This window comes from Phocoena sinus, chromosome 16 (assembly GCF_008692025.1).
Source record: "Phocoena sinus isolate mPhoSin1 chromosome 16, mPhoSin1.pri, whole genome shotgun sequence".
NCBI classification, from domain to species: Eukaryota; Metazoa; Chordata; class Mammalia; order Artiodactyla; family Phocoenidae; genus Phocoena; species Phocoena sinus.
Window position 1 is genome coordinate 22,868,217 of NC_045778.1, and position 22,839 is coordinate 22,891,055.

Genomic DNA, 22,839 nt, shown 5'->3' on the forward strand with positions numbered 1-22,839 from the left:
GAGGCTGTGCTCCTGCAGGTGAGAGAGCAGGTACCTGGGTTCTGAAGCCAGGGGTTTAGTCTCACTCTAAACTAGCTGTGTGACCAGAGGCGAGCCCCCTCCCTCTCTAGACAGAACCTGTAAAATGGGGTTGGGGCACTGGCTTGGAGACTGTCTCAGGGCACCTCCAGCTCCAGTCTCTAGGGTTTTGTCTGTGCTCAAAGGAGAATGTGCCAGTGGTTGGGGCTGTCTTCCTCCTCAGGGGGTGCTCACGGGTGACCCTCCTCCCACATCCACATCTGGTGCACTCTTCTCCGTCCCTGTCTCTCCTGGTTGTCAGGCTTTCTCTTGCACCTGTCGTGTCTTCCAGGTGGTTGCCGACTGTGTGCAGTGCAAGCTGTTTGCATCTCCCCATCTCCTGCCAGGGCTTTGGACGGGAGGAGTGTTGGACAAGTGTTGGAGGGCTGTGAGCAAGAGAAACATCCAAGCAGCATCTCAGGTGAGAGACTGGGAACCCAGAACCTGCCGTCCTTGGAGGGTTCCAGCAGATGCTAGGAGATTTCTTTGCTTTGGCTCCGATCATCTCCAGAAACAGGGCTGGCCACGCAACCATTTCCTCCACCTTCTGGCCCAGGCTCTGAGCTCTGCTCCCATGTCCCCTCTTCCTAACAAAGGCTTCCTCAGTAGAAAAGAGCTTGGACATACAATATTTGCCAACAAAAGCAACCATTGTAGCCCCAGGGAAGGGGGTTGGGGTAGAGAGCCAGGGAAAGGTTTTGCTCTCTGCTTGCCGAGACTGGCTCCAGGGAAGGCCTCAGCCCACAGTTCATGAGTCAGGCTGCTGGGGTCCCAGCTGTAGTCTCTCCCTCTTGACTTACCAAGTCTAAGGCAGGAAGTATGGGGTGGAGTCCAGGGAGAGCACTGCAAGTTCCTCTGGGATGGCCCTGCAGAGGGAGGAAATTAGCAATCACATGCCACGACTTTTCCCTTCTGTCGCCACAGGGCCCCCACTCTGCAGCTGGGAAAACTGAGCCCCTGAGAAGGGAGGCAGGCCATTTAATGCTGAGCTCATCTGGTGGGTTTGCGGAGGGCCAGAATGGAGACGGTTCACTGCTTCTCCTGCAAGTTCCCACTGACACGTGGACACCTCACACTCTTGCTTCATCAGCTCTCACATGCAAAACCACAGTCTGGCCCTTGACTTCACAGATCTTAAAGAACCAGAAAGAGGAGAAAGAGAACTCCGTTCTTCCCAAACTTAATATAGATCTGTTTGGTGGTGCCATTTCAAATAATTGGATGCTCTGATGTTGCTTGGAATAGAACACACTCTGCATTTCCACAGGACTTTAAAGTTTACGTCTGTGACTCCTGTGATCCTCACCATTTCCCCTTTGACAGATGAGGTACTGCAGCCCAAAGGGGGAAATGACTTGCCCTTGGTCACTTGGTCTGTACTGGCAGTCTAGCCTACAACAGCCTTCTGACCCCTACCCTTGTCTCTCTCTCCTGCTCAGCACTAGATTCTGGGTCCTGATGCCAGCTCTGCTGCAAATGAGCTGTGTGACCTGGGACATGTCACCTCAGCTCTCTGAACCTCCTTCATAAATGTACTGGCCCTCCAAAACCCTGATGTCATTTCATTCATTCCACAAGTGCTGCTTTCCAGGAGGCCCTGAGTCAGGTCCTGGAGCCGTGAGGATGAAGATTCCAGCTCTTTGCCCACAAAGTGGGACCGTATTCAGAGCCCAGGGAGGGTGTGGACTGGGAAACCTCACGTGGAGAGAAGAGGGCAGGAACCCAAGTTCTCTTTCAGGGGACCCAGGGATTCCCAAGAGAAGTCTGGTCAGAGAATTTGCATCCACAAGTTGGCCACCCTTTAAGAAAGCCCTCAACAAAATGTCTGAACTCAAAAGAAAGATTAGGGGTCTTTATACACTTCACAGAAAGGTTCTTTACTCTGCGGTCCTTAAAAACAAAACAAAACAAACCAAAAATAACAAAACTCCTTTCTCCAATTCCCACCTCTGGACTTACGGTGCATTCGAAAATTGTTAGGAACACATTCACAGAGTAAAGCAGGAAAGGAAAGCAGGAGTTGGCCTGTTTGCCTGACTACTGAACGGGTCTCAGCAGCATTGCAAAACCAGCAGCCACTCTTATCTCTTAGACTCAGTTTTTCCCACCTTAGGCTGTGTGGTGGGTACATTGGTGCCAGGTGTGGAAGCAGAGAGTGGTTATTTATTGAACCTTACTATGTGCTATAATTAACACCCATTTCACAGACGAGGAAACCGAGGCTCGGAGCTAGGATTTCAATCAGGTCTGGCTGACTGTAACGCCAGGGCTCTCGGCTCACCTTGCTCAGCCCTGCTCTTGACTAAGACACAGATCAGTCACTGCACTAGGGGGCCCAGGGAGCTGTAGTCTGCAAAATGGGTAGATTCAAGGGGCGGAAGATTACTGGGGGCATCAAGACCATTAGGAGAGAAAGGAGACACTCTCTTGGGGCGGGGGGTGGGGGTGGGGTGGTGCTCACCATCGCGCCATCCAAAGGCAGTGGGACATCCCATCGGCCCAGGAGCTCTGGAAACTGGGCCCTGCAGTCAAGTAAAGGGTGGTGGGGCGGAGGAGCCTAGGAAAGTAAGGGCCATCACTCCCGGGGAGCCCATGAGCCTGAGGGGACACTCGCCCAGGGAGCCCGAAGTCCCAGCTCGGGCTCCGCGTGGCACTTCCGATCCGCGCCCTGCGCCCCGCCCACGGGCGCTCTGAGCCCCCAGCTCCGACCCGCGCCCGGCCCCGCCCCGCCAGTGTGCCCACCCCCGGCCCGCCCCGCGGTCCACTTGCCCGGCTCCCGCAGCGTCCCGGAGCGTCAAGGCGCTGGCGGATTGACCCGCCAGCAGTTGGCAGTGGGGGCGCTGGCGCGTCGGCCGCTCCGCTCTCCCGCCGGCAACCTCGGGCTCCCGGAGCCAGCGGTCCAGACGGCGGCGCCGCGCGGGGGGCCGGGATCGGGCGGCTGGAGGCTGCGAGGCGGGAGGCGGCGGAGGAGGCGGAGGCCGGCCGGAGCCCCGAGCGCGCCCCAGTCTCGCTCGCAGCCCGGAGCTCGGGGCTCGGCGCCCTCCCGGCCCGCGTGCCCGCGCGGCCACATGGCTCCTCTCCGCGCGCGGCTGTCCTGCCTGCTGCTCTTGCACTGTGCGCTCTGCGCCAACGCGGGCAGCAGGACCCCAGGTGCGTGCGGGTAGGGCGCGCAGGGGCGCGCGGGGTCCGGGGTGCACGCGGGTCAGGGTGGCCCGAGGGTGCCCGAGGAGCCCGGCAGCTTTCGAGCGGGTGGGAGGCTGTGCACACGCTGGGTCTGAGCTCTCTTTTCTTACCCCAGTGCCACCGACGGTGTCCGGGGATTTCTGTCCCTTTCTGGCACAAGACTAGGGAGAGACTCCAGGAGAGCACTCGAGGATAGGAGCCTTTTCTTAGGGGTTGTGTATCTGTCTCTTGGTCTCTGTGTTTCTCTCTCACTCTCTGTCTCTCGCTCCTGTGTGTCTTTCTCTCAGTGTCTTCTCTGTCTCCAGCTTGTATGCATGTGTGCACATATGTGTGTACGTATGTGCAAATGTCTGACTGTCACACACACAGAATCAGGCTGGCAGGTGGTTGCCCCACACCCCAGTGAACACCAGGCACTCACACTGCTGCACAGAAATACACATACATCCCTCTCCCCCAGCATTCTCACACTCTGTGCTGTGCAGACAGCCTCTCACATGCAGATCAGACACACTCCACCCTCACTTTGCAGTGTGAGGTGCCCTCCTGGTGGCTCTGAGCATGGGGAGGGGGCTCTGGTCAGTTCCAGGCAGGGTCCCTGCTTGTCTCTGAGCTCCGTTCACGTACCAAACAGGATCCCCCTAGCTGAAGTCTTGGGGGTGTTCTGCTGCAAAGGGTAAAACCAGAGGAAAGTTCGTCATCTCCCTCCCCGCCCTCCAATAACTGCCTTGGGCAGGAGGGATTTTCAGGGCACATCATTTTCTAGGTTTTATCAGTGCCGTGAAGGGGGCTGGGGACACGAGATAGAGCTGTGTGGAAATGAAAATTCCTCCCTAAGTCCTATCCATGAATCACTAGGCCTAGAAGCCAGGGAGCTGTCATTCCTGCCCAGCCTGGCTCGGCTTAGCGAGAGCTGTGTGAGGACGGGCTGCTGGCCTGCAGCCTGGAGCATGGGGCCATGACCTCACACTTAATTCAGTCCGAGTGGGCAGGTCACCCCTGTGTCTACTTTTATTTTTGAAGATCTATATTTACCCAGCTTGGGGCTGGGCCATGTAAAAATCTCGGCAGCCACTGCTGCTTAAAAAAGTTTTCTTTCTAAACCTGGAAAAATGTGGAACCTGTATTCCCTCCCTTCCCTCTCCAGCTCCTCTTTTCTCCTTGACACGTGCCCAGGAGGCCCTGAGTTTCTAGGTGTGTTTGTTTTGCCAGCTGTGTTCCGGGAGCTTGGCGACGAGGGCCCTACCTACCCCGGGGTGGGCTGGTGACTTCAGGGCCCTGGGGAGTTTGGGCACATCCAGCCATCCCTCTTTGCCCTGGGGGCTTTCGGGGAATTTCCTCTGTAGTGCCCAAGGTTGGAAGGTTTGTTGCTAGAGTGACAGGACTCTTTGGCATCATTTGTTTCCCTCCGCCAGCTGTAACAAGGGCCTGGGGGCTATGGGGAGCAGCGTGTGTCTAGCAGTTTACGAACTTGAACACCGATCATCCAAGTGCAAAGATCCAAGGGCTCTGGAAGCGCTGGATGAGAAATAGATGAAATTGGGCTAAGGGGTTCCTCCAAGGTGACGGTCAAGGTTGCAGAGCCCTTCCCGCCCCCATGGGATTTCCAGCTTCTCCCGCTTAGCTCTGCCCAGACGGCACCGAAGTAACTCTTTCTTCATTTCCAACAGAGTTGCGCTTCTCAAGAAAGCTCAGCGACTATGGTGTGACAGTGCCCTGCAGCACAGATTCTCAGGGACGCTTCCTCTCCCACGTGGTATCCGGGCCACCAGCAGCCTCCTCAGGGAGTACAGAGGTGGACAGACCACCCGCACCACTGTCACGCTCCGGTCACCTGCGGGTGGCTCGAAGCCCACTGCGCCCCAAAGGAGTGACCTTGCAGCCTGGCAGCGGGGGGCGCTCCTCCCTCTACTTCAACGTCACTGTTTCTGGGGAGGAACTGCACTTACACCTGCGGCCCAACCGGCGGCTGGTGGTACCCGGAGCCTCGGTGGAGTGGCAGGAGGATTTTCGGGAGCTGTTCCGTCAGCCCTTGCAGAGGGAGTGTGTCTACACCGGGGGTGTCACGGGCATGCCAGGGGCAGCTGTCGCCATCAGCAACTGCGACGGATTGGTAAGGGACAAGGCTTTCATCAAGCAGCACCCCCCACCCTCCCCCTTTCCTCTCCGTCCCCCTCACCGAGCCAGACCGACATGGTTTTCTCCTTGGCTCCCGTGTGTTCGGGATTCCTGTGGGCACAGCCTGCAGTCTGGGCCAAGTCAGGGGCTGCGCCGCTTTCCAGAGAGAGCCCCGCGTGCCCCTTTGGCCACCAGGTTCATGCTGTGCCAGCTGTAAAGTGGCCGAGATAGGATGGTACCTTATCCTGTCCATCCCCTCACCATCTACGGACACACCGGGACCGCAGCTCACCTGTCGGGGGTCTGAGAGCAGACACACGCAGGCGTGAGGCGGGCAGGCTCTGCTGGCGTTGAGTCCTGGCTGTGCCGCTCACTGGCCCTGTCACTTTGGATAAGTTACTTGCCCTCTGTGGTCCTTTCCCTTACCCGTGAAGTGGGATTTATTCATTCTGCATATATTTACCGCGCGCTCCACGTGCCAATCGGGTGCTGGGGATACGGCAGTGCCTGAGACAGACACAGCCCCTTGCCCTCCTGGAGCTGATGTGCTGTTGATGAAAATATGACCTACCTCACCAGGCAGCACGGCCAGTGGTTGGCACCTGCTTGGCACATGGTCAGGGCTGTCAGTATCAGCTGCTGTTATTATTATTATTTTTTTTTGTGTGTGGTACGCGGGCCTCTCACTGTTGTGGCCTCTCCCGCTGCGGAGCACAGGCTCCGGACGCGCAGGCTCAGCGGCCATGGCTCACGGGCCCAGCCGCTCCGCGGCATGTGGGATCTTCCCGGACTGGGGCACGAACCCGCGTCCCCTGCATCGGCAGGCGGACTCTCAACCACTGCGCCACCAGAGAAGCCCGCTGTTATTATTTTTACTGCTGTGTCCTTCCTCGTGCCCCACTGTCTCTGGTCCCGAAGCTAGCCTGCTCTTCCGTGGCTCTCTGATGTGAGTTCCCTTTCTCAGGACCTGCTCCCTCCTCCCAGGCACAGGGAACCCCCTGCTAGTTGGTTCCATGTTGCAAACCAGAAAGCCACAGGTGGCTTCTCTCCTTCTTGTGCTCAACTCAGGCTGGATCCCATTCCCCTTGCTGCCCCGTCTGCTGTATATCAGGCCCTCGTGAGCCTGCGTGGCAGCTCCAGGGCCTTGATGGGCACTGTTTTCATGGTCTCCGCTTTGCCAGGCACGAGCTGATATGTCCAGGAAAGGACCTGCTTGCCCGTCTGCCTTTGAGCTTTAAGAGAGGGATGAGTCAGGTGCGGGGATGGTAAGGGCAGGAGTCTTTCCTTACTGGCAGGGCTGGGAACACTTCTTACCATCTTCCCATCCTTACGAGGTATCTTCCTGCTGAATGTCGTGGCTGCCTTTCTCTAGACCAGGGTTTCTCAATCTTTTTTTCATTATCATCCCCCTGAGGAGCCTTTTAGACATTTTTCCCCTAATTTCTCCCCAGTGAAACCTTAATACCACAGCTATGCTGAATATCTGTTTTTAAACTCTATGTGTATCTGTGCTTTATATATGAAAAGAGTAAATCTTCTGCCTCCCAAATAACCAATTTTTGCCCCATTGGAGGCACTAGAGCCCCCCTCGAGAGGCACGGTCTAGGCAGTGGTTGGTTTTCAGAGTTGAGTGTGCACCAGAATCACCTGGAATGCGAGGGTTCTGTGGAGCGGACTTTGAGGAACAGAGATTGTAAGGGTAGCTGGAGAAGGCTGAGACCTTGTCCTGGTGCCAGGGTGAGCCTTGGCCGCCATCCCGCCCTGGCTCAGCAGTCCTGGGACTCTCCTCAGCCTGCGGCTAGCGCTATGCTGTGGCCACAGGTTTTGGTTGAAAATCCAAAGTGACGTGAGGAATCACCTGGAGATAAAGTGTCTGTGCAGATGGAGAGATAGAAAGCACCAGTGCCTGTCAGTGGCTTGGGCTGAATGACATGGTGACCTGAAGTCATCAGCCGAATGGGCCGTAAGCTGTTCAGTGACATTCCTTGACAACCTCCATCCATGTCCACGGGCACCTAAACAGAGGCATGAATGGATGATCATCGCCATTAACATGTAACTGCCCACACCCTTTGCACCCTGGAAACCTTCTTATCATTGAACCAGCTCAGCAGACATCGACAGGTGGTCACTGGATGCTCAGCTGACGTTGCTGACTTTTGGTGGCCTCTGAGGAAACGTTCTTATTGGCTATGTGACCTGGGCAAGTCACTTCCCCTCTCTGGGCTTTACTCTTCTCATTTATCCAAGGAGGGGCTGCACTCACGCCTCCCTGGCAGACAGAACTCTATTCTATGTGACATTTGCAGAAGCTGGGTCAGGTCTCGGAGGCTCCATGGATGAGCTTCTGGAAGCCTGTTCTGTGGTGGAACTGAGGCTCCGGGAGTGGCTTGCCTGGTCCCTGCGTTTGGTGAGAGGCAGAACTGGACCTCCTGGGCTGGGCCCCTGCTTGTGCCCTGGGCTCCAGAGTCCAGACCCTAAGGCTAGTTCTCAGGGGTCTCCCTGACCTGGTCCCTGACAGGGACCACAGCACAGCACAGAGGCTCCCTGTCCAGGGCAGGGATTTCCTCACCTCCAGCCCACTCCAGAAAACGGCCCTGTGTCCCGTGAGAGCAAGGGCTGTTCACTGTCACCCAGCTGAGCCACCTTTGGATTCCAAGGCCACAGTGCAGCCCTTCTGATGATAAGATTTCACTCTGCATCTTTATGTAGACTCTGGGTTTTAACCCCATCTTCTTCCATGTCTCAAATGCTGAAGTCATTCAGTCCAAAAAAATACGTACTGAGCACTGGCCATGGGCAGGGTCCACACGGAGATGTGAGAAAGTGAAAGTGACACGAATAATCACAGCAGCAGTCATGAGCCATAGCCACAGCCCAGGCACAGCACACGTACTGTCATGCGCACTCATTAACTTCATCCATCGTGTAAGTGGGGAAACTGAGTCATGGGGAGGAGGTGTGAAGATAATATCAATACATATAGCTTCTATTGGCACAGGACTTTATAGTTTATAAAGCCTTTCGGTTGTATGAGGTGCATACACAGACATTGTTGTAACCCTGCTTTGCAGAGAGTCAGGTCTCTGTCCTCAAGGAACTTGGGTGCTAAGCAGGGGGTACCCCACAAATAGTTTCCACAGTAACTTTTTGGTTTTCTGTAGCACAGCAGGGATGGCTACTCGGTAAATGGGAGTGATTATTATCTTTGTCTTAGAGAAGATAGTATTTGAACTGGGTCTTGAACGATGAATAGAAGTTTGTTGGAGCCAGAGGGTGGGTAGGGCGTTCTGGGCAGAGGAAAGAACTTGCCAGTGAGGGAGCACCATGCTGGACGGGGCTGGGGAGGTGATCCTAGAAGACACTGGGCAGGTGGGTCTTGGTCTGACCTTGAAGGAAGGGCAGGATAGGAGAGGGGACCTAGGGCAGGGAAGCAGCAGCCTGTTATCTGAGAAGAGTCTGGGCTGGGAGTTGGGAGCCATGACTGTGTGACCCTAGGCAAGCTGCCCTCCTTCTCTGGGCCTCCCTTACCTCCTGGATGTATCATGGAGCCTGTAATGGATGAGCTCAGAGCATCTTCTAGCTCTGGCATTGGTACTTTGTGACACAGGGCAGGCCTTGCTGGAGGAGCTTGAAGCCAGGCCACTGTAAACGTGTAGTCGACTGCCCCTTCCTGGCGGGTCCTGGGTCTGCTCCTGCCAGGCCTGGGCGGGGCTGCAGGTGCAGAGAGGAGAGACACCAATCCTGAGCTTGGCCCTCATGGCTTAGCAGACCTTCCAGTTGGAAGACGGTCGGAACAAACCCTCCTCTGTGTGGACAGACTTGCAGCCGTTTGGACTTCAGCTGCTCTGGTGAGAAGTGCTGTGTCTAAGCTGATGACTCGATCTTCCTTTCCAGCTGGAACCTGCAGTGGGAGCAGTGACCATTATCTCTTCCACGTCTCCTGCCATCCCACAGTCAGTCACCACGGACACCGGGACAGACACTGGGCGGGTTCTGTGCACGGGCGGTTAATTCATGCCTGACACCGAGGAATGGGCACTTTATCTCACTTCCCACCTGCTCTGCTGGAAGGCCTGGTGTGTCATAGTCGGGGAGGGGGTCGGAGGTGGGGGACCAGGAATGAGGAAGCCAGGACCCCTGCCCCAGATGAGTCTGGAGGATAATGGGAAACCAGACATAAAAGCAGACAGATTACAATCCTGTGTGAGGCAGCAGCGGGAGGACCTGTTTGTTTTGGTTAGGGGATCAGGGAGGGCTCCTGGAGGAGGTGGCATTGGCTCAAAATTGTTCAGACATTATAAACATGAAAGAAAGTGCCAGGCCCTTGGCCAGCAGAGAGAACTGCTGACCCAGAGCAGGCTTGTGGGTGTTTGGGGGAAGGAAATAGGCGATGTGGGGAGGCCCAGTCGTACCTGCAGAGTGTTTCCTCTGGGGTTGGGGGCAGCTGTCAGACACTGGGGTCCCAGATTGGGAGTGCGCCCAGGTAGCAGTGGCAGCCTGCTGGTCTACTCTGCAGAGCCTCCCTTGGGGATCCCGGCCAATCAACGTGGCAGTCCCCCCAATGCTCCTGTGACCCGAAACCTCAGGGCCTGTGGGCAGGGAGGGCCTGGGTGATCTCAGGTCCCCTGGCTGGGGCCAGGTGCAGAACAGACTCTCTGCTAGCAGTTGTGGTTCTGAAGTCCTGAGAGGCACATGGAGGCCTGGGTGGGGGGCCACTACTTTGTGGGTCCCGGAGGGGTTGTGGGGTGCAGGAATGAGATCAGCAGAGTGGGACCCCTGCAAACCATCAGGAGCCCAGGCTGCCAGCCTCCTGAAGGCCACTTGCCCCGCTTCTACCTCTGTCTCCGGGGCTCCCAGGCCTCGCTGCCCCTGCACTGGGGTCACGGGGGCTGGGAGGCGTCACGTCCCCCCCTCTTTGCTCTCAGTGCCTCTGTGAGTCAGGGGCCTGGCGTGGAAGCAGCCGCACGTGTAAGATTTGTCACCATCTGGTTCTGTTTTCCACCCTCTGCAGAACGTGCATTTTTAACGGGTTACAGAGTAGACCCCTGGCAGGCGGTATGGGGAGAGGGCAGGGGAGGCTGTGTCCCAGCTCTGCTTCCTATCCTCTGCCCAACGGTGTGCAAGTCCCAGCAGCTCTCTGAGCCTCAGTCCTTTTGTCTTTAAAATGGTATTAAGATGCCAGGTGGAGGGCGTGTGTGTTGACACTGACAGTTGAAATGGCCCGGGGTTTCTCTGTGGGGTGATGAAACGTCCTAAAGTTGATTGCGGTGGTGGTTGTACAGCTTTATGCAGAGACGAAAAGCCATTACATTGTGCACTTTCTTTTTTTTTTAATTTAAAAAAGAAATGTTTTTATTGGAGTAGAGTTGATTTACAATGTTGTGTTTCAGGTGTACAGCAAAGTGAATCAGTTATACATATACATATACATATACATATACGTATACAGACATTCTGCACTTTAAATGGGTGAATTGTACGGTACATGAATTATGTTTCAGTAAAGCTGTTACCCGTAGGGCCTGGCGCATAGAAAGCCCCGTGACAGGCATTTTTAGTCATAATTAGGAAACAGTCTAGGGTGGCAGAAATTGTGGAGTCTCTCTACTCTAGTACAGACTAGCTGTGTGACCTTGAATAAGTTTCTTAATCTCTCTGTGCTTGGGATTCCTCATCTGTAAGGAGGCGAGGAGAACAATCGTCTATAGGGCTGTTCAGAGGATTAAATAAGAAAATGTAAAAAAGTGAAGGGTCTGGTATATGGTGGGGCCTTAAAAAGTGGGGATTATTAATAGTAATATTTATTACTTTTTTATAGTAATTACTACAGTAATTACAGCTATCATTAATGGTGAGAAATACTAAAAGTATTGTTGGAGTCCCTTGTACTGCAACAGTACGTAGATTATCAGTGCTCTCTGATGTGAGCCCGAGGCCACCTCTGGTTCCCGGGTTGGCCAGGCCCTGCCTCCCCTCTGCTGTGGCAGCTTTCTCTGCAGAATGGTGCTTGCTCAGTGCGCGGGAGTGTATTACGACTGGTCTGTAATAACCCCACATGCCTTCCAGGGTAGGAGGGTACTGAGAGGTGCCAAGTGGAGCATTCTGTTAACAATCTGTAGGCACCTTCCCCCCCAGCCAGGCCCTTGACTAGCTCCTGGGGATGCAGGGTTGAAACTCACCCCTCTCTCCCTGTGCTCCAGAACCCATGGTTTAAAGAAGGCTGATATGCACAGTAGACAGCATGAAACAAGACTGATCACACTAAACATCAGTGTTGTGTAGGAATGCAGGGAAGTGTAATGCGCTTGGTAGGTGGCCTAGAGGTGAGTACTGAGAAGGAGAGGTGCTCAGGGAAGGCTTCCCAGCGGAGGGGACATTTGGCCTGGGTATAAAAGCATCAATAGGAGCTTTTAAAGCCAAGAGCTAGGAATTTTAGGCATTCGCAGGGAAGGAAATCCTACGTCTTTGCAGGATTCAGGAAATGGTAAGTCATCTCAGCTGCTCTCCACTGGAAAGGGGGGCGATGAAAATGTAGTTTGGAGAAACTCTGCCTCACTGTGGACTTAGATTTGCCCCTGTGGCCATAGGGAGCCATGGGAGGTTTGTAAGCAGGAGTCACTTTAGTGACTTAAAAAGTGGGGAAGATGCTAATCTTTCCAGCTGCATGCTGGCACAGTCCTAGTGTAGCAGATTTGCCTGGGGCTCATCGGTGTCTTTGTGCCAATATCTGTCCTTGCCCCGGGGTTGTTCCATGACGTCTAGGGAGTGAGTGGGCTTTCCTGGCAGCTCCTTGGCAAGCACCCAGCTCTGCCTTGCTGTCTGTGCCTGCCCTGGGATGTGGAGTGGGAGGCCTGGAGTTTCAGAGGTGCCCTCACCCAACTGCCCGGCAGGCCTGTCCCCACACATGGTGGCCTGCGGGCTGCCTGCCCCTACACAGCTGTGCCGACAACCCTGGGAGGGGCGGGGGATGTCTGGCCCCGCATTGGTGCAGAGCTCGTTGCCTTGCTCCACCTGCATCTCCAGCCCCGATGGTGGATCCTGCCCTGCAGACCCTCACCCTCCCCAGCCAGCCTGGTGTGTTTGCACCTCACTTTGGAGCCCATGCCTTTGCTCATGCTGTTCACACCTCCCACGGTGCCTTCCCTTCCCTCTGCTTGAGGCATCCCCCATCTTGGCCACCCAGTTCCCAGAAGTCAGGAACTGTCTTAAATGTTTGCATTTCTCTGCATGCCTAGCACAGGGCTGGGTTCGCGGTACACAGGAGGTCGGGACTTCAGCTGCCTCTAGGAGCAGGGATTAGCGCAAGGGAAGAGGGCCAGGTACTAGGGGAGGGGTGGGACAGCGGCAAATTCCTGTTTAAAGGGAGTGCCTATCTGGTATCACATTTGAGAATTTTAAGAGAGAAATCAGAAATATGGATTTTTAAGCAAAGTGTTCTATTTTTTAAGACAGTATGTGGGCCCAATGCAGCAGGGCTTTTAGCTGGAGGCCTCAGCTTGCCAGTGAGCAGTGCAGGGGATGAGAGCATGACCCCTGCAACCAGACTGCCTGGGTTGAAATCCCAGCCTTGGCTTTTTCATGCTGTGTGGCCTTGGGCAATTACTAAGCCTCTCTGTGCTTCAGTTTCCTCATCTGCAAAGTGGGGATAATATTAGTCACTTCATAAGAGTTGTCATATGTGCAAAGGGCTTTATTAGCACAGTACCCGATATGCTTCAGCCGTCGCTATTAAATGGTGTGGATTTATTGGTTGAGTCCACCGGGTCTGAGGGGATGGGCGCAGGAAAGAAGAGGAGAGGAAGTCAAGAGTACCCCAGTTTTCTGCTTTACAACCCCAGAGGGGTCTCTGGGCCTTTAGCTGGGCAGGCAGAGACCATTCCTCCCAACCTCCTCCAGGCTTGTTCATTGTTTTCTCAGGCTGCAACTTGCTTCTCACCCCCGTCTACATTCTTCCCCTGGAACATTCCCATTGGGCTCTCAAAGGGCAGGGTCTGAGCTTAGTCACCTGTGTGTCTCTATGACCCCGGCACCTGCCACAGGGCAGGCCCTCAGTGGATGTTGAGTGAGCTGACGGACCGGGAGAGGGAACGTGGCGGGCTCCCTTTCAGAGGCGGCATAAAGCTCATGTTGGCATCTTCTCACCTCTGTCAGATGGGGAGGGACAGCAGGCCTGTCCTCCTCTCTGTGGCTGTCTGTCTGCTCCTAGGCCAGCGATGGATGACACGTGGCACTCGCAGTGCCACTTGGCCTCCTGCACTCCCGGCAAGCCCTGCAGGTCAACTGTGCACGCTGCCCCTGAGTGCGTGTCCCAGTGTGTGCTCCAGGCACCCATGCCCCGTGGGCCTGAGCCAGTGGGTGAGGCGAGACTGTTTGCTTTCCTGCCCTCGGTGTGCCGTTTACCGGCGAGTTTCTGTCTCCAGAGCTCGCATCCTCTGCGAGGGTGCAACCTGCTTCATCACGTTTGCTCTTCAGGTAACACAGTTCCCTGAGAAGCCCTCAGTCCTTTGTAGAATTTATGTTTCTATAACAAAAACAAGAAATTGTCTTTTTAGAGAGAAAGGGAGCTTCTGACCTGCCACATCAGGGTGACTGTGGGTCTTTAGGTAGAAAGTGTCCTGCAGCCCTTCTTACACTTCATAGAGTATGTCTCCCGTGGTCACTTCCTGCTTGTGGGGCTGTGGTCTGGGGGCTGCAGGCATGGGCAGCAGTCAGCATGTGGTGACTTGACCCCAACCAAATCCCAGGAGGCGGGAGCACAGGTTTTCCTGGGGAGATAGGCAGTGTGGGGAAACTGAGTGACTGTATCAGTTATCCACAGCTGTGAGACAGACCAGCCTAAAACCGCTGACCTTGAAACAACGGCATATTCTTTCCACAATTCTGTTGGTTGGCTGGGTGATTCCTCTGCCGGTTGCTTCCCGGACAGCTGGCAAGGCTGGAAGGTCCAGGCTGACCTCATTCACACATCCGGCATTGGCGCTGGCTGTTGGCTAGGCAGCCTCAGTTCTCCTGTCTGTGGCCTCACATCCTCCAGTAGGTGAGACCGGCTTCTTTCATGGCAGTCTCAGGGTAGCATTCCAAGAGGGTAAAAGTGGAAGCTGCAAGACCTCGTAAGGAAGATCTTCTAGTCTTGGAAGTTGCATAATGTTGCTTCTGTGCATTCTGTTGGTCAAAGCAAGCCACAAGGCCAGACTAGATTTTCCAAGAGTGGAGGAATGGACCCTACCTCATTTCAAAGAGGCATGGGAGCAGAGACAGGAGGCATTGTTGCAGCCATCTTTGCAATCGTTCTCCCACACTGACCCTAGGCAAGTGGCTCGACCTCTCTGAGCCTCAGTTTCTGTATCTGTAAAGTGGGTGTTCCTACCTTGTAGTTTTGTTGATTAGAAATCAGGCACTTACAAGTGCCGCCACAGGGTCCAGAACAATGAATGGTAGCATTTGCTGTTATTATTGTTGATCTCTTGGAATAAACATAGAAACTGAGGCAGGTTCCACAGTGGGTTTGTTTCCAGACCCCTGGACGCCCATTCTAGTGCTCTTGCTTCCCAGAAGGCCCCATCCCAGCAGGTCCTCTGTCTGAGTGGCCCAGGGTCTGGATCCTGGGTGGTTTTCCAGTCTTCGAGGCGGTCTGATCTTGCAGTTTCACTTCCCTAGTTTCCCCACGGTTGTGCCTTGCTGTCTGCTCTGGGTTAATAACTTATTTATGATATGGAATAGAAGCCAGACATCACCTCACTGCCGCTCCTTCCGTGCAGAGCCGGCCTCCCATTCCAGGGAGGGCTGGTCTAGGGGCTGGTTTTATTTTACTTCCCTGGCATCTTCGGGCTGGCTGGAGGGAGGGTGACCTCTGGGCTGCTCCGTGGGCTGGTGAGTGGGGTGGGGGCTGTGCTTGCCTTCCACTTGCCTTCCAGCCTCAGTGTGGTCCAGGCCCAGGGCTGGGCTTTTGGTGAGGACCTGGGGAATTTCCGCATTCCCCGGACCCTGCAGTGGAAAGTTCCCAAATCATCCGCCAGGCCCGGCCTTCTGTTTTCAGCATGTGGGCCTTTTCCTGCCTATAAAGCCTTAGAAACAACAAGAACAACAACAAGAAGAACAGTAGCAGTAATATTTGTAGAGGCTGCCTCATCCCTGGCAGCTCCAGGGAGCTCCGTATCAGCACAAATAACCCTCCTGTTATGAACACCTCCGGCAGTGAATCTCAGCTCAGCATCACTGCCAAAGTTCACCCTAACTCAGCTCTGACTGGAAGAGGCTTTGGGGGCCTCTCGGTCCCCTTCTCACTTTTCCAGACAAGGAAGCTGAGGCTCAGGGAAGGGAAAAGACTCACCCAGGGTCACGCAGTGGGCGACTGTCAGGGCCAGTGGGGTCCAGGTCCCTGACTCCCAGTCCCGTGCTCCCCCCACAATCCCACACAGCTTCTCCTGAGTTAGTAGACGGGAATCGTTCCTCGAGGTCCTAAACCCTGTAACGGCCAGGGCCTCGGTGGCCATGGCAACGACTTCAGAGCGCAAACACTGAAGGGATTGGTCCATCGGTTGCCTCGTGGGGGGCGTCCTGGGAGTCCTTGGGCCTGGGTGCCGAGTGGAGGTGTTTACGAGGCTTCCCTTGCAAGGGTGGACAGCTCAACTTCTGCGTGTCGTTGTCCTCCTGAAGACTGGGAGACCTGTTCAGAGAAAACAAATGCCAACCTCCCAGTGAGCAGGATTTGAAGCTCAAACGAAACCTCCTGGTGCATCTCAGCTCCAAGTCGCCATTGCCGCTGTTTTATCCATTTTCAGAATTTCGCAGGGCAGTGGGTTGCCGTTATGCACACATCACTTGACATGGAACATTAAAACCCTGCACTCTCCTTTTCTTCTTCTTTCCATAACATGGCTGAGGGGGCAGTAGATCAGGCCCTTTTAGAGAAACCTCTGAATGTGGGAGTGTTTGTTAGGACCTGGTCGGTCTGAATGCAAACCCTGTTCCCAACGCTTGCTTGAAGCCCTTTGTCAGTTTTTGCTTTTAAGCCAGCCAAATATTTATACCTTTGATCTGTCCAGAAAACATTCGTCCCCCCAGGCCACCCCGCCCCACAGCAGAAGTTAATTTCCGCCCCTTGAGGTTGGCAGGAGCCCACACTCTGAATTAGCTCCTCCAGCCCAAAGAGGCCTCGTTGAGTGCTTATATTTTCTCACCTCATAATTCACAGTCCCGAGGCTGTCCCCTAAGCCACAGCGTGTTTTGTGGGAGAGGACTCTCATTAAGGGTGGTATGCCCAAGGGGGTTCATTCTGGAGGCTTGGACCTGAGGATGTTGGCCGAAGGTGCCTTGTTCCGAAGTTGGTCCTGTGTTGTGGATCGGTACTTGTCCTCTTGTGGAGAAGCTCGCATCTGGAAGAGGGACAGACAGACATATGTGGGCGGGACAGAGCACCCGCCAGAACCACTGGGGACGTGGAGGAGGGGGCGGTGATGGGGTGACATGTGAGCTGGGCTGGAAGGGCAGGCTGATGTCAGGATGGATCAGAGGGGAGCCCTGGCTGGGACAAGTGACCTGCTGGGGGCCAGCCCTCCACTGCAGGTAGGACCGGCCGCACCCTTTCCTGGAGCCACCCCACTGTCCTCTGGCTTGCTTCTGAGCTGTAGGGTTCAGGCCTAGAGGCGGGGAACCATTCCCCAGCCCAGGGCCTGGCAGCTACACCGCCTCCTGGCGTTTGAGGGCTGCTTCCTGTCTCCTTGTCTTGAAGCCTCCGCTGCTGCCAGGACTTTGCGCCAAGCAGGGAGCCAGGTGGAGCTCCCAGCCCAAGCTTGGTGGGCCGTCCGTGGTGGTGACTGAGGGGGGAAGCCTCAGAGCCACTTGGCTCCTGGGCGTAGGGAATGGAAATTAATGGTGGCTGCCAGCCTGGCAAGGTCTGCCCTTGACTCTGGCTGGGCTCCAGGGTGGGGGCTTGCGGCACAGGGGGACTCTCTGAGCACCTGCATGTGAGGCCCCGCCCTGCCGCTGGGCCAGGACCCCTGCCACTGGGCAGGGAGGGGTGTCGTGAAAAGCAAGCACCCTTCCTGTAAGAACATTTGCCAAGCCTGAAGCAGAGCTGCAGGAAGATCTAAGCAGCTCTATTCCCCGCAGAGCCAGAGGACAGACTCTGTCGCCGCCTGCAGCAGCAGGGGCAACGTAGAGATGTCGCTGTTAACGTCCTCACTCTCTGCACTGTGGGCTCCCAGCTGGGAGGGCTGTGACAACATTGACTGGCCACTGGCCGCCCGTAGATCACAGCCTCCCTCCCCACCTCTCGGACCCACCCAGCTCAGGGCAATTTTGGCGAATTATGCTTCACTCGCAGTGGAGTGGCACCTTAAGGGCAGGCGGTGGCTAGGTTCTAAGATAGCACCTAAGGCACAACTCACGTGTGGTCCAGGTGATCCTTGGTCGTGCTCAGCCCGGGGAGATGCGCACAGTGTAAGAGGGGGGCAGTCACCCGGCCTGTCTGGACTCCCCTTCCCCGCCCCCCCTTGGTCCGGGTGTGTACTCAGTGTCCTCTTGTCCCCTGTCTGTCTTTCTTGCCCGCTTCCTGTATTATGACCGACTGATTCTGGTCGGACACCTGATGCTGATACTGCTGTGTTTGTGAAACATGGATGATCACTTAAACATTCCATTTAGTACCATTACACCATTTGGGAGCTTCTAGAATTGAGACCAGGGGTTCCTAGCCCTGGGTGCACGTGAGAATCACCTGGGCAGCTTTGAGACAATGCTGATGCTTGCCGCTCCCCCACCCACCCACCGCCCCACCACTGCCCCACCACTGCCCCATCTCCCTAGATGTGATTCATTTGTCTGGGGGTGTGGCCTGGGCGTCAGTCGGTCTGCAGATTCCCCAGGTGACCCTAATGGACATCTAGGGGTAAGACCCACTGCTGTAGCCTCCTGGAAAAGTCTAATTTGTGTTTGACGGAAAAGTTGGGGGACCAGGAGAGCCAGTCCGAAGAAGGAAAGAAAGGAAAAGGCCACACACCTGCTGTGGGCCAGGGCTCAGCAGGGGGCATGTCCCCTTCATTACATCATTTCATTTCGTTTCAGGCATGGAAACTGAGGCTTGGAGAGTGTCACCCAGCTGGGAAGGGTCCAGGCTGGGACAGAGCCCCAGGTATTTCACTCCCAAGTGTAGCCGCTGCATCGCTTTGCAGGGAGGTTGGATGACAGAAAAGGAGGGTTACACTGGGTTTGTTTCCTTCTTTTAAACTTTGTTTTAAAGTCATTGTTATACAATTTTTTCTTGCTCATTGTAGCAGGCAGACATGCTGTGCAGAATCAGGTTTCCTTTTCAGATAGGGGAATCATAGAAAAGTTAGAAAACACCTAAATGTTTAAAGAGAAGGAAATTGCCTACAAGTTCACACCCAGGTGGTGCATTTCCACCAGCCTTTGGTTTGCCCATGTTCTGTCTCACATTTACAATTCCTGTGAATCAGTCTTTTCTTGGTAAGGACTTTTCCCCTTAAGGATGCAGGGGAGAAGGATCTTTGCTACAAATGGGCTGGGCCCACCAAGGCCCCAGTAGCCTTTCACCCAGCACCTCCCAGGGTGTGAGGCCTGCAGAGGTCATGACCCTGGGAAGTGGGCGGAGCCAGTAAGCATTCATCCAGGGTAACTGCCTCCAGCTGGTGGAGGCTCTCCTCTTCCCGTGCTTCATCTGAGCCTCAGGGCCTTCTGGGATTTCTGCTGCGCCCGTGTGGGGTGTGCGTTGCCCTTTGAGGACAAACCTGGCGGTTCTCGGCTCCATCCTCCGAGGGCTCCTTCCTCCTGCCTGTCCCCAAGGCTGCAGCTCGGCATGAATCAGCTTTCAGACTCTCCTTGGCTTGGGCCCACGCCTTGGCAGCCCAGCCACCAGCAGAGCTCCTGTGGCTTGGGGCTTCCACATCAGGTTTGAATTATGTGGAATCTCAGCGTCCGCAGGCTTTCATCCCAGCCGTGCTGACTCACGCTTCCATGGTAGCGGGCAGCCTGTGCACCTCATGCATGTGTGTCGTCTGAGTGCATGTGTGTTGTCTGTGTGTGTGTCATCCCTTTGTGTGTCATCTGGGTGCATGTGTGTCTCTTGTTCCTGTGCATATGTGTCATCTCCGTGCTTATCTCCCTGTGTGTGTGTCATCTAACAGCTTTATTGAGATTCACATACCGTGTAAGTCACCCATTTAGAGTGTACGATTCAGTGGATTTTTATTATATGCCCAGAATTGTGTAATTATCACCATGTTCAATTTTAGAACATTTTCACTATCTCAGAAAGAAGCTCTGTGTCCTTTAGCTATCGCCGCCCCCTCTCTCCACCCTCTCTCGCCAACCCCAGCTGGGATCCATTACTCCAGCCCCCGGCAACCACTAATCTATCTTCTTTCTCTATATATTGCCCTATTCTAGAGTTTCAAATGAATGGAATTGTATAATATGTGGCCTTTAGTGACTGGCTTCTTTCACTTAGCATAATGTTTTCAAGATTCACCTATGTTGTAGTATTTTTCAGCATTTCTTTCTTTTTTATGGCTAAATAACATTCCATTATATGGATACACCACATTTTGTTGATCTGTTCATCTGCCGATGGGCATTTGGGTTGTTTCCACTTCTTGGCTGCTGTCAGTAATGCTGCAGTGAACATTTGTGTAAAGGTTTTTATGTAGACTTATGTTTTCATTTCTCTTGAGTTTATACCAAGTGGAATTGCTGGCTCATATGGAAACTCTGTTTAATATTTTGTGGAACTGCCAGACTGTTTTCCTAAGTAGCTGCATCATTTTACATTCCCACCAGCAATGTATGAGGGTTCCAACTTCTCCACATCCCTGTCAACGCTTGTTAGTGTCTGACTTTTTGATTCTAGCCATCCTTGTGGGTATGAGGGGTATCTCATTGTGGTTTTGATTTGCATTTCCCTAATGACTAATGATGTTGAGCACCTTTTCATGTGCTTATTGGCCATTTGTATATCTTCCCTGGAGAAATGTTTACTCAGGTTCTTTCCCCATTTTTAAATTGGGTTGTCTTCTTCTTAGTGAGCAGTAAGAGTTCTTTACCTATATTAGACGCAAGTCCCTCACTAGGAGAGCAGAGGCTGGTTTCATATCTTTTTGCACCCACCCCCCGCCCCCAAGCCCAGCACGCAGTAGATGCTTCATAAAGACCTACTGAGAGAGGGAACGATGGTCTCAGGCTATGGGGGCGTGTGGGGTAGCACTGGCCACCTCACGTTCGTCGTGCATCAGAGGCAATGGCCCAGGATGATCCCACAGAGGGTCTGGTCCCTGCAGGTTATGTTGGGTGTGTCTTTCAGTTGAATTGACTTAACAGAACCACTGGGGAGGTGGAAGGACTTGAAAAAACCTAATCCCTGGGCCCACCCCTCCCCTTGGTTTTTGGCTTGAGTAACTGGGGAAAAGATAGTGTCATTTGCTGAGATGGGGGAGGCATGGGGAGGAGGAGTAGGTCTGCTTTAAAGTTTGCGGTGCCCAGCGGAAGCCCAGGGTCTCTATCAGGGAGACTGTTGGACAGTCTTACATGAAATTTCGGGAGGGGTCAGAGCTGAGGATGTAATTTTGGAGTTACCTGCAAATACATAATCCCCATAGGATTAGGAGAAATCCCCAGGGAGCATGACTGTGTGGCTGGAGGAGCTGAGCGAGACCAGGATAAAGAAGTGATTTCTGGCTCTGGCCACATGAGGTCCCAGGTGACTGTGATGAGAGCAGTTTCCAAGAAGTGGTGGTTCTAGAAGCCCCTGTGGTGTGGATAGAGGCGAGGCATGGAGGTGCAGGCGGTGAGTGTGGACAACTCTTTCTGCTGTGGAGGGAAGCAGAGACCCTGGCAGTAGCTGGACAGGGCTGGGAGGGAATTTCACAGATGGGAGATCCTCAAGTACACTTATCAATTCATGTCAACGAGACTGAATCAGGAGAGAGGGAGGGCCTGGTGATGCCAGAAAGAGGGATGCTAATTGCAGGAGTTAAGTCTTGAGGCGGTGAGAAGGGGGTGGTCCTGAGCACGGGGCACGGCTATGGGAGCTCATGTGGTGGTGGGAGAGCCCTGCCTGACGGTGTCTGTTTTCTCCTTGAAAACAGGAGAGGGTGGGGGCGGGACCAGTGTTAGATGTCCAAGCCAATGGGAAAACGGGAACACAGGTGTAACAGGGCAGTGCTGCAGAGTCCCCTGCCTGCATTGTGCTCACACGAGAGCTCTGGACACTGATTCCAAGGGAGACCAGTGGGCACCGTGTGCGTTTTCTCCATCAGTGTGCAGACGTGGAGTGGGTGGCGGCTTGGGTTGAACCAGGGCAGAGGCTTCTCTGGGAGAGCAGGATGGAGGGAAAGGCAGGAGAGAGTTATGGGTGTTTGCACAAGAACTATTGTGTGTCTGGATCGAGAAGTCCAAGGTGGTGAGGGGAGAAGTGAGGACTTGGAGGGGGGATTGACAGTGGTGGAGTGGTGGGGCCATGTGTTGGAGGTCTTGATGAAGTTTAATTGTAGCTGGAGCCAGCGTGCTAGAGTTAGGTGAGCAGGATGGTGCGGGGAGAGAAGGAGACACCCGCAGTCAAGGTTTCTGAGGTTGTAGCAGGTGATGTGATCTCGGAGGCGGCCTGGCTGGCAGTGGCTGGGGATAGAAGTAGGTGGCGCTGTTGGGGGCGAGCCTAGTGGAAGCCACTTCTGATTCTCATGCCATTCCCAGGGTGTGCATCACCCAGCCTCCACTTGCTGGGTTTACTTTTGTTTCCTCCAGTGGAACAGTTTCCATCTGAATTTGCTGGAAGCCTAGAACCTGAGACAGCACAGCTGGCAGTCAAACCCTCGTAATGGAATTTCCAGAACAAGTTCGGGCCCGAGAATGCACTCTCCTTGGGAGGTGGCAGGATGGTAGGGTTGGGGGTGACCTGCTCTGCTTCTTTCCCTGCTGGGGAGGCCCCACATAGGCCGGCCTTGGAAGAAGGAAGGGGAGACCTGGCCCACACCTCAGCTGGCTCCACTGCAGCCGCCATCTCGAAATGGGCCCTCCTTCTGGGCATTTGACAAAGGTTGGCCAATCTGAGGGGGCAGCAAGGGGGCTCGGGATTCCCCTTTCCCAGACCCGGGCTGGGTCCTTGCTCGTTGTCTCTGCACCTGACTCAGCACAGATGGACCCCTGTCCTTGTCCAAGTCTGGACTTGTGCACTGTCCAAGGTGTCCTTTGGGATCTCGATCTCTGGCCTCCCTGGAGATCTGTTTGTTGGCTCGTTTTACCTGTGCCTCCCAGTTTACGTGCAAGTACATGCAGTTTTAGAATAAACATGTTTATATATACACATTCCCACATACATACGAATTTCAAAATAGTATGACTTCAGTTATCTGCTGAAATATTTGGGACCTCACCCTGATGATAGACAGCTGCCGGTAACCAACTGAGCTCTTCAGTTATGACCCACGGCGGGACACAGGTGATTTCTAAGGCAGCAAGTCACCTACG

The 22,839-nt window shown here is 54.4% G+C and overlaps 1 protein-coding gene and 1 long non-coding RNA gene across 3 annotated transcripts in view; both read left to right on the top strand.

Moving 5' to 3' along the window:
• Positions 1–469, top strand: part of LOC116741916 — a 36,261-nt gene extending 35,792 nt beyond the window's left edge. The window contains exon 3 of the long non-coding RNA XR_004346307.1: positions 350–469. This is a non-coding gene — a long non-coding RNA (uncharacterized LOC116741916). The remainder of the gene's footprint in view (positions 1–349) is intronic.
• A 2,393-nt stretch (positions 470–2,862) lies between these two features.
• Positions 2,863–22,839, top strand: part of ADAMTS14 (ADAM metallopeptidase with thrombospondin type 1 motif 14) — a 93,532-nt gene continuing 73,555 nt past the window's right edge. For both annotated transcript variants that reach the window (XM_032609091.1, XM_032609092.1), the window contains exons 1-2: positions 2,863–3,207; positions 4,911–5,353. In XM_032609091.1, coding sequence (XP_032464982.1) covers positions 3,126–3,207; positions 4,911–5,353 — 525 coding nt within the window. In that variant the 5' untranslated portion in view covers positions 2,863–3,125. The remainder of the gene's footprint in view (positions 3,208–4,910; positions 5,354–22,839) is intronic.